The 11507-nt window shown below is 45.6% G+C and overlaps 1 protein-coding gene across 2 annotated transcripts; it reads right to left on the bottom strand.

Moving 5' to 3' along the window:
- Positions 1-1556: 1556 nt before the first annotated feature.
- Positions 1557-8780, bottom strand: Btf3 (basic transcription factor 3). 2 transcript variants are annotated; one of them, XM_028871706.2, is made up of 6 exons: positions 8640-8780; positions 7913-7981; positions 5380-5493; positions 4895-5096; positions 2607-2663; positions 1557-1860 (listed from the first exon to the last, which is right to left on the bottom strand). In XM_028871706.2, exons 2-6 carry the CDS (start codon positions 7979-7981, stop codon positions 1814-1816), a joined length of 489 nt encoding a protein of 162 aa, XP_028727539.1. In that variant the 5' UTR covers positions 8640-8780; the 3' UTR covers positions 1557-1813. The 2 variants fall into 2 exon arrangements, with proteins under 2 accessions (XP_028727539.1, XP_028727538.1); XM_028871705.2 differs by lacking the exon at positions 8640-8780 and adding an exon at positions 8362-8537.
- Positions 8781-11507: the final 2727 nt, after the last annotated feature.

Genomic DNA, 11507 nt, shown 5'->3' with positions numbered 1-11507 from the left:
TCAAATTGGATGAGCCTTTGAGCAAAGCTCTTCCTGATGATGGAGATTATGGAACTGTTTCCTTACTAATCCACAGCTACCAACACACGGTCGGTCACTCAGTAAACAATCACCAAAACACTTGCAGAGGCTGAGGAATCATCTCTGGTTAAGGACAGAACAGGTTTAACTTCTGTATTGGGACAGACCCAGCTGGAAACCCTTCCTATAGCTCTAAATCACAGCCAGGCAGCAGCCATCTCTACAAACTCAGAGCATGTCACTGTCACCTGAGAGCTGACATCCTGGGGTGAACTGAGAATGTTTTTAACTCTGCTATTAAAAACTTACCCAGGAGTGCAAACTCTCAGCGCCCCTCACAGCACTCGGGCTTAGCCATTCCACTTGCTTGGACTCTAAAACAGTTTTCCCAGGGGACAGATTTACCCGATTTCCTATGCCACAGTCAGGGAGTGCCCCGTCACTGGGCAGGCAGTGATGCAATGTGTTTACATCCCACCTCACCCTTAAGTGTCTGGAGTAACTAGGGTTTTTGAAGCTGTTGAGACCTCAGGATCCTTGTTACTGTAGCAGTCTAGCCTTGAATGACAGGATAACTGCAAGTTCCACCTTCCCATTCGGCACAACTAACTCTGCACAGCAATTCTGGAGCGCAGCTGTACAGCACTTTAAAAAGGGAAGTGCAAACCACAGCATACATTTAAAACGATTCATAGCAAAGGCAGTTCTCAGCTCTCCTCTGTGCACGAATGCTGAGCAGCTGCGGGAACTTGTTGGGGATGATGGACCTGGTCAATATTCCCATGATGGTGGTGGTTATGGCATCCGTTAACACAGAGCCTTGGAAATTAGTAACTGAAAGTATCAGGTTATACATACAAAATGGAGGTACTAGCTCACACCTCATAAACTTACAATGTGTTAACTGAAATCCAGGGCTGGAGATGGCGCAGCAGTTGAGAGCACTCACTGCTCTTCCAGAGGACCCAGGTTCCATTCCCAGCACCCACATACATGGAACCTCACAACCATGTATATAAGGAAGCCCAGTTCATGGATCCAGTACCCTCTTCTGACCTCTGCAGATGCTAGGCATGCACATGGTGCACAGAAAGACACACACACACACACACACACCTTTAAAGAGATGCGACGGGCAGTGGTGGCGCACGCCTTTAATCCCAGCACTCGGGAGGCAGAGGCAGGCGGATCTCTGAGTTCGAGGCCAGTCTGAAGGCGCAAAGCTACACAGAGAAACCCTGTCTCGAAAAACAAAAACAAATAAACAAAAAGATGCATAAAGACATTATATGCTTACAATAAACACCAAGAGAAAAAGCACCCTAGTTTACCCCCAGAATCCTGGCTTCTTAGCACATCCATCACACAGAGAGCGTGGAAGCCCTCAGGGTTGGTGAAGAAGCAACTCTCCAACACTTTCATACTAATTGTTGAATTTTCACCAAATGTTATCAGTATGACCACACCATGACCAACTTTCTATAGACAACTGCTCACTATGTATAGATCAGTGCCAAATAAATAAACAAACCATATACTAGGCAAAGAATTTTATTAACCCTTTTCCAAACTTTATTCCCAGGCTTCTTCAGCTTAATTTGCTGCAAAGAATGAATTGTGTTTAAGCAAAAACTGAAAGAGCTGCGGTGTCCAAGGGGCTCGGGCTTAAAAATATTAGCGATCTAGATTTTATCAGATCCATAAACAAAAGAATTTTAAAAAGCAGTCATGATATAAAATAGCAGCTCCTGTAACTTCTGCAGGTGTCACCTTCTTCAGAAGTCGCCTCAGTTTAGTTTGCCTCGTTCTTAGACGCCTCATCAAAATTCTCCACCAGATCTAAAAAAGAATCAAACAGTTATCCTGGAAAAAAGAAAGCCAGTTCTACAAAATAACACAGATTTGGGGGGTTGGGGATTTAGCTCAGTGGAAGAGCGCTGGGGCCCTGGGTTCGATCCCCAGCTCAAAAAACAAAAAACAAAAAAAACAAACCCCTAGATATTTGTGGAAATGATCTCACATTTAAGCTTGTCACCTCCAATGAGACCACTCTGGTAGCTAAGTGTGGTCTGGCAAGCTGACAGAGAGCATCATGCTTAAGACTCTGTTTATCACTCGTCCTCCCTCAGTTTAAGAACCAACTACAATCCACTCATCAACAGAACAGAACTAAAGACTACCATGACACGATCTGAGTCTCTCCAAGGTTTCAGGGATATTTGTCAAAAGTGGAAAATTGTATGCATTTTTTGATGCTTCCACAGGACATAAACTCAACATAATTTAGTTGGACATGGTGTCACATGTCTGTAATCCCAGCACTCAAGAGGCTGAGTCAGGTTCTCAAATTCAAACTACATATTGAAACAATGTTTCAAACAAACTAAAAAAGAAAAACACTGCTAACCAAGTTACTCAACTTCTCCATGCTTTTTAATAAACCAGTGTTTCAGAGTGGCTTCAGTTCCTAAGTGAGGGTCCTGTCCCTGTTTCCCCACATTCACTGGCTTTAACTCACCACCACCATCCCAGCATTTTTTTTTCTGCAAAGATTCATTTTTCTCCCTTGTCAAAGTGATTCTTACCTGGGACTTCATCATCATCATCCTCTCCAGTAGCAAGTGGTGCTTTTCCATCCACAGCTGTGAAAGAAAAATGATAATGTAACGAGCCCATTTCTTTAGATCAATAAACACCAACCAAGTTACAACTTACACTCACAGTGGCAAGTGGTTTCCCCTACAGTACCACTAACATGAAGTTTTGATGGGCACAAACGGCCAGAACACAGGTGACAGTAACTCGGTACAGTGAGAGCAGGGAGTGCCCAGGGTACAGATAAACCACACACCCAATTATGGTCAGGCTTCTTTTGGGAAGCAGATGAAGAGGCCAGCAAGTTCCCTAAATATTCTGTGCATGGAATAAAGCCCAATAAATACTGAAATAAAATAATTCAAAAAACTAAGCCAAATGTGGTGACTTCACAACTATCAACCACAGAACTTCAAATGCAAAGGCAAGACTGTAACGAACTCCAGGCCAGCCAGGGCTACATGGGGAGACCTATCTCAAATAGCCAAGAAGGGAAGAACCAACAAAAAGGCCAAATTTAAAGCATCTTTGAACTGTTAAGTATCCACTGTTCCTCTTTTCTTCCCTTTCCTTTGTGAGATACTATGAACTGAACTCGGGGCCCTGAATAAGCTAGCAAGACCTCTACCACTGAGCTTCACCACCCAGCCTATTTTTCATAAATTAGACAGTTTAATCTGCCCAGGCCTTCAACACAATTTCCACTTTGTAATGCTCCTATTTCAGCCTCCCCAGTGGCTGGCATTACAGTCACGGGCCACCACACCCAGACCACTTTCATCACACAGAGAGTTCCAAGAGCCAACAGTTCTAACCCGCACAGCCATCAGTGGAATTTCAAAAGCTGATCTTGAAGTTCAAGATGGCCTAAAACATTTTGATGCCCCCCCCCCCAAAAAGCATAAAATGAGTCAGCATCTAACAAACAGCTGAGGAAACAGCAAGCCACTGAATAAACCTCTTGACTCGCTTCTGCATTCATATTCTTAATTTTTAAGCCAAAACATGGAGCATGAAGTTGTCACGCCGCCTATGATAGCTGATCTTGGTTAATTTGACACCCAGGGGGAAGAAGGAACCACAAATGAGGAATTGCTTCCATCAGATCAGCCTAGTGGCATGCCTGTGGGGCATTTTCTTTATTGCTAATGGATGCAGGAGGGACCAGCCCATGGTAGGTTAGTGCCATCTCTGGGCAGGTTGGCCTGGGATAAAAACAGTCTGTCCAGGTCTAAATGGTCAGCCCTGAAAACATCCACATAAGCAGGTATATTTAGGAATGTGTATGTATACATATATCCATGCAACAATGAAAAAAGGCTATGAATCTGAGCCCGAGAATGAGTCACTATAGCAGCATTCCTCCATGGTTTCTGCCTCAAGCTCCTTCCTGCCTTGCCTTCCTTTGAGATGAACTGTAAAGTGCAATGGAAAAAAACAAACAAACAAACAAAAAAAACCCCTTTCTCCTCAAGATGCTTTTGGTCATGGTGTTTACTGCAACAGAAATCAAAAGAGAACACAGCCTGATGTACATGTAAGTCAATTAGGCTGTAGCCTGCCCTAAACAAAATCCCTAATCCAACTATTAATTTGAAACACCAAAATATTGGCAGCTATCATTGACATCAACAATAATTTATTATGTGTTTATAATTAAGACCCCCCCCCAAGAAATCACCAAACACAAAGATTATAAATAAGAAAATGGGGCCGGGCGGTGGTGTCGCACGCCTTTAATCCCAGCAGAGCCAGGCGGATCTCTGTGAGTTCGAGGCCAGCCTGGGCTACCAAGTGAGTTCCAGGAAAGGCCAAAGCTACACAGAGAAACCCTGTCTCGAAAAACAAAAAACAAACAATAAATAAGAAAATGGAATGTTGTTTTTCTGAGACAGCATGTCTGTAGCCCAGGCTGTTCCTGAACCCTATTATTCTCTCTAGTTACCAAGTGTGGGTCACCATGCCCAGCCTGTCAATTCTCAACTACCAGCAAACCCCAAAATTAACAGTTTTTCATCTCTAACAAATAAAGAGAAAATTTTGGTGTGATTCAAAGCTAGTAAGCTAGTAAAAGATAAACATCCACTAAATCAAGTATAATGATCACAGAAAAACTAGACACATCACTACAGTGTCTCACGTATGTAAACACAAATACATAAAAACAATTAAAGGTGTGTTATTCCTTTAGGTAAATAAGTTCATAGTCTACATCTAAAGACATTCTTAGCAATTCTGAGGCCTGAGATCACACAAATGTGACTCTGAGGATACTCACATTGTTTGGGCAGAGCTTCAGCCAGTCTCCTTAAACTAGTCAGACTGTCTGCTCCGAGCTGGTTTAGGATGCTGGGAAGCATTTCTGTCAGCTGCTTTGTCTCAGCATGGCCTGTAATGGTGAAGGTGTTTGCTGCCAGAGACGCCTGAACTTTCGGGTTGTTAAAGTGGATCACTGTCCCTTGGTTTGTAAACATGTTCACCTGTAAAAAAGAAAATACGATTATTATAAGGAACAGTCACCAAAGATTCTTTTAAAAACATCAATGTTTTTATTAAACTAAAATCTGGCTGGTTTCCCCTTTGCAGTACAGGTGACAATTTCCTTGGAACGTGTAAGCAAATAGCTTTCTGGCTTCCCCATCTCCCCAACACTCAAACATCTAACGGGGCATAGACTACCCTGACAACAGCAGGGGCAAGACAATTAATTACTTCATGTACGGCCATTAAAACTTTCCCGTCACTTCAGGCTTTGACACTGACCTCTTCAATACCAGAGATATTGTTCACTCCTAACTTCTTTAAGGAGAACTGCAGTTTTTTATCATCTGCTGTGGCTGTCCTGTGAACCACCTTCTTCTTTCTGCGAGCAGTTCCCTGGTGGGAGGAAAAGGGCAGACAGCGACATTTACACCACAGCAGTCTATCCTAATTCTTTTCAGATCTTTGCTTCTGTACAACAGAGCTAACCAGATGGAACATGGTGACACACATCTTTAGTCCCAGTGCTCAGGAAGAGGAGGCAGAGGCAGACAGACCTCTGAGTTTGAGGCTAGCCTAGTTCACATAGAGAGTTTCAGACAAACCAGGGAAAAACAGTGAGACCAGGTTCAAATAAAAACAAATACATGATAAAATTAAAAGATAGTTAACGAACTCACACACTATGAAGTTAAAAAGGCAGGTTAAGATGGAAGTATGGGAAAGGAAAGGCTTATGAATTCTTCATAAGCACTAGTTTCTCAGATACAAATGCCTTTTACAAGTCCTAATATTTTAAGTCTTTTAAAAAGTGATCAGAGGTGGCAAGTGCCAACCTAAACAAAACCTTTTGTTTTCAAAGGAAAATCAAGACCTTAATTCTCACAGATGGGATAGTAAACAAAATAACCAATGAATCTGTATACAGATGTCTACTACAGCCAAGAGTAGAAAGCTAAAGTTCTTACTTAACCCAGAGATCTTCCCAGCCAAATAAGCCTCTTTCAGGTTCTTAAGGGAGAACAGGCCACCCCTCTTTCGGGTATCGCTCAGCTCCCTCCCTAGAGCATGTTTCTACTTCTCCCCAGGTAAGAGGCTCTTCTTTATCACCCAACTGAGGACTTCCACAAGCATCACTGCCTTTCCTAGTTTATTTCTTAAGTTATTCTTACTCATTTTCAAAACCCTGTTCAAGCTATTTTCCCATCTGTGTCTTCAAAGCCTCAACTCTGCACTAACTGTATGACACACTAAGGCACTCCCAACTGTACAGTCTGAAAAGACTTCTATAACACTAACTACAATACCAACAGGAAAAGATTAGATTCGAAAATAGATTTCACAAACATAGAATTTACTACGTTTATGTAAAGAATTAGTTTTCATTAGACACTGGAAATGGTCTTGAATAATATTCCCCTAAAAGTATGTAACTCTAACACTTTTCTTTAAGTTTTTTTTCAAAACTCACTGATACTGTAAGGTTTCTGAAAAGGTACAGAAAAATGTTCCCACATTAGGACTGGAAACATTTTGTCTTGGCTTGGCAAATACTAGATACAAAGTCTCCTCTATCAGATTAACTTGGAAGGCTTTCATTTTCCCTAGAGATGCCCCTCCAAGTTAAAGCCTAGTGATTAGAGAAAACAACTTGAACACAAGCACATCACTCCTATAACTATACTGAAAGAAACAGGCCCCGCCTAGCACCTGAAGGCTACTGCCTTAAGGTAAAGGACAAGAAACATCTAATGTTAAAGCATGAATGGAAACTGAAGACAACTGTCAGCAAAGGCAAATCAGGAGGCTATTATGCTGGCCAAGTCCACTAACTTAGCAGAGCTGTGTCTTATTTAGCCTATGTGCAGACTCTCCTGAAGGTAAGTGTTTAAAGTCACTACAATTTAGTAGGTAATACACTTGACCTACTGAAGCTCCTCAAGCTTCACCAAGTAAAGACAAGCTCTGATTCAACACGCTGCCACACCTCGTCAAACACCAGGAATGTGCTAACACAACACATGAAACCAGGAGATCTTCCTCTGGAGTGGACTTCAGATTATCGAACCAAACACCAGGTTCAGTAAAGAGTCTCCATTAAGCTCAGTACCCATCAGGAGTAACCAATTAGCCAACAGTTTCCTCCTCCCACCATAGGGTAATTACAAAAAAGACACGTGCTTGGGTAGTATTTTCCAATCTAACACCAACTGTTCATGAATTCCAAAAATAAACCAATTAAGGAAGGTACCTTCAAATACCCTGGAAAAGGACAATTACCTTGTTGAGCATTTAGTTCAGAAAGCATTGCAGAAAGGTCTTAATTTACAAAAATAAAAGTAAGCATTATGCAGAACAGAAAAAACAAGACACTCGGTTAACTTATTTCAATAATAAACAACAACAAAAAGGGGAGGCCGGGGATGCAGTGCTGGAGTAGAGCTTGCCTAGCATGTACCTGTATCTGATCTCCAGCACAGCTTAAATTAAGAGGGGGGGGAGGCACCAATTTTGTGTAAGTCAAGGGTAGAGGATTTGGCAGAGTTTCCCCCCCATTAATAAAATTAAATAAACATTTCTCTTCTGTTTATATGGTGTAATCTTACAACCACACAAAGTAGCGTATTAAGTGTTATTTTCTTCTCTATTCAATTACACCCCCCCCCATGTACAGCCTCCACGTCTCTTTGTATCTGTCTCGTCTCCCTTGGATTTACTTGCTAGCTTTGCAGATTTCCCTTGCCAAGCCAAGTGAGAAACGCAAGGGGGAACTAAAAAAAAAAAAAAAAAAAGAAGCACAACCAAAAAAACTTACTTTTCCACCAATGCGCACTTGGGCCTGAAGTTTGGCCAGCTTCTCCTGGTTCATGATCGTTTCTTTCATCTAGAAAGAGAGAGAGAGAGAGGCAATCCTCAGCAAAGAACGGTGGGGCTCACTCCATTCCACGCTCGTTATTTCCCAGGACGCCCGCCGGAGAACGGCCTCGGCAGGCTGGGCGGCCCGGCTCCCAAATCCGCCGCCCTCCCTCCCCCGATCCCCCCCCCCCAAAAGCTCTCAACAAAAAGTCGGCTCGGTGCGAGCCGGGTGAGCCCAGGCCCCCTCGGCCCTCCCCAGGCCCAGACGCGGGCTCATCCCTCCCCCCGCCCCAGCCGATCAGCACTCCCCCCCCACTCCCCGCTTCCCCTCCCAGCCCGCCCGCCCGCCCGGCCTCGGCCTAGCCAGGCCCGGCCCGGCCCGGCCGCTCTCCGCAGGCCTCGCGGTACCTGAGGCTCCTGTCCTCGGGTTCCGCCGAGAGGTGGAGGAAGAGACGGCGTCGCCTCGCCCCCGGGGCAGCCGCCCCTGGCTCGCCCTCGCCCCCGAGAGTCGGCCTGAGCGGGAGCGCCTGTCCGTCGCATCGCTTTCCTCTCCTCTCCTCTCTCTCTCTCGCCTCAGCCCTGTCCCTCCCTGTCTCGCTCCGGCCGGGCCAATGCCCGCCCCCGCTCCCGTCCTCCTCCTCCCCCGCCGCCGCCGCCGCCGGCGTCCACAGCCTTCTTTTTAGTACCTTGTCGGAGTGGAAATGGGGCCGCGCGGGGGGCTTAGGGTTCGCGCTCAGGGGGGGTCTCGGGCAGACCAGCTGAGATAAGGCGCACACACGCGGGGGACGCAAGATGGCAGCTAGAGGGAGGCCGGACGTGACGCGGCGCCACTTCCCCCGGAACTCGGGAAGCGGGGGGGGGGGCTCGGCGGCTCTGCGCACGCGCAGCCGCCTCCTCTCGCTCCCTGGCTCCCTCCTTCCCCCCCCCCTCCGCTCCGCCCCGCGGCGAGGGTGCGGGTTCGGTGGGCGCCTCGTCCTTTCTTTGCGTTTCGGGGCGGCCCGGGAGCAGCAGCAGCACCGGAGAGCCGCGGACACAGCCCGTCGTCCCGGGAAAGGCTCCCCGCGGAGCTGTGGTTAAGTCTGTCTGCCCCGTGTCCACCCCGGGGCGTCCAGCTTTGTCCAGGAGGCAGCGATGTCCGCACAATGCTGGGTGTAAATAATAATAAAACAAAAATAATAAAACTATCAAAATCAGGGGAGCTAATGTTACTTTGCAAAATTAGGTGGCGTGTGTGATGTTGAAAATCGCAATTAAGAAATTATAGAAAGCGTGTTCAGAATTCACCCCGGCGCTCCACCCCTCAGAGCAATCCCATCCATTCAAGGTTGAAACAGAGTAACACACTTCTAATCCCCTTAACCCTCTACACTACTACCGTAGCGGACTTATTTACTCTCTAATAGCCGAACAGTTGACTCCTTGATTTCGAATCTGCGTGGATTTGACCATGAATCGTTCACAATGGAGCAAACTTTACCTTGAAACAATCAGAGACGAATTCGGGCCTGGTGTGCTTGAAGATAAAAGCGTGGCTGTGAGTTTCAAGTTTGCTGAACTCCAGTACAAATGTATTTCATTGTGATTGTCGGTTTTTGTTGTTGTTGTTGTGTGGTGTGGTGTGATGGTTGTTTTGAAAAGTGTCTTGATAAGTACTCCTGGCTAGCCTGAAACTCACAGCTATCCTCCAGCCTCAGGTGCTCGTCTCCCCCATCCAGTGCTGAGATTGCAGTCCTGCAGCACCATTCCCAGACAAGTTTTAAGAAAACCTGAAAAACCACCTATGTGAGAAAAACAAAAAACAAAAAACGGAAGTTTAAGTGAAAGTTCTGTGTGGTCAGCCTTCTTGCAATCTTGAATATTCAGAAGTGAAAGTGTGTTAGAAATGTGAGAGAATACAGTTTATCTGAAAAATTTGTAGAAGTGCATACCCCTCTAGCTAAAATCAATTTTTTCTTGGAAAACTTTTTTAGACAAAAGTTTATTGCAACAGTGATGAGTCATTAAGATTACAAAGGACAACTAGGTTGCTTTGTAAAATAATTGTAACAGTTTTTTCTTGAAACAATGTTTCTTTTATCCATCTGCCATCTATATATCAGCTCACAAGTCTCAGGAAACCTTGCTCAGATACCTTTCCCCCATCCATTTGCATCTCTTCCATCTCTTTGCCATAGTCACTTTGTTTTTCTTGTAGTTTCCCCCCCCCTCTCTTCAAATTAGCTGTTTAACGTCAGGTAGTTCTTTAGCTCACATACACAGTATATATCCCACAGAGAATGTAGCCCTGGTGACACCCGGGGCATTTGTGACATACAAACCTTGGCTAGATGCAGAGGACAGTCAGCCAGAGACCTGGAAAGATGGTATGTTCTTTCCCCTCCTCATTTCTCCTTCCTAATTACACTGAAAAGTCCAGATAAGGAATAAATGTGCCATGGGTGGAACCCACACGACCTTGGAAGGTAGATCTGACTGTGCAGTATTATAAAATACATTTAAGAAAAACTCACCCAGGTCTCCCGGCAACAGTGTAAGTACTGGCTGGTCCAGCCGCCTGACCGCCGTATCTACACAGGGAAAGGATGACTACTGGGTGGGCATCAGTGTAGGTTTAGGAGCAGAGGGAGAGCTTTCTTCAGCCCTGCTTGCTGCAAGCTGGGTGGGTGACAGCTGAGCACAAATGGATGAAACCAAGTATGGGGTTTAATGTAATGAAATAAATCATTTGGGAGCCCATTTTCACATAGGGGCAAGGAAAAACAAGAAACATCTAGTTCACCCCTCAGATGGAGACACGGCACCCTACAAGAATGACCTGTAACAATCGTCTCAGCTCGAACCACGGGTGAGAGTCGCCTGAGGTTGGTAACACCTAATCCAGCTCTTCTTTTCCAGCCAAACCCTAGCTCATCAGCAGGACTGTGGCAGATTCCTTCCTGAGAGACAGAAACATGGGCAGCCAGGAAGGCAGCTATTGAAGGAGTTCAGGAGCACGTGGCTGAGTCTCCTAGAGTCTGAACTGCCAGTTTCAACATCCTCCTTAGGACCCCACGGGTAAGGACAGCAGGCTTGTCTTCCTTCATGGAACTCTGGCTCAGACCTCGGCTCTGTTTTATCCAGTGAAACTCGCAGACCTTGGCTCTGTTTTATCCAGTGAAAATCCTTCAGGATACCTGTCATGTCCAAAAACCAAGGGGTGGAAGTCTGGGCGGCACCACTTGCTGTTCTCCCATCAGCCCATTGACAGAGCTCACTTTGTCTTCCCACGATGTAATGCTGTGCTGGCTCTGAGGCCTTCGTTCCAGAAAGGGGGCAACTTCACCAGGAGAAATAATAATGATCTCACTGAGCTGAAAAGTAGACTACCACCTGGCCACTCTGGGCTCCTCGTGCCTCTGAGTCAACAAGCGAAGAAGGAGGTTGAGGGTTTTGTGTGGGGTACGGACCACCAAAGAGAAACGGGGCCCCTACTCTACAGGGAGGTAAGGAAGAGTGAGCCTGGGATCTAGGAGGTCCATAATGAAGGGTTACGGTACTCCATTGGGTGAAGGACC

The sequence above is a fragment of the Peromyscus leucopus genome, chromosome 11 (genome assembly GCF_004664715.2).
Source record: "Peromyscus leucopus breed LL Stock chromosome 11, UCI_PerLeu_2.1, whole genome shotgun sequence".
NCBI classification, from domain to species: domain Eukaryota; kingdom Metazoa; phylum Chordata; class Mammalia; order Rodentia; family Cricetidae; genus Peromyscus; species Peromyscus leucopus.
This window is presented reverse-complemented; position numbering and strand designations above follow the sequence as displayed.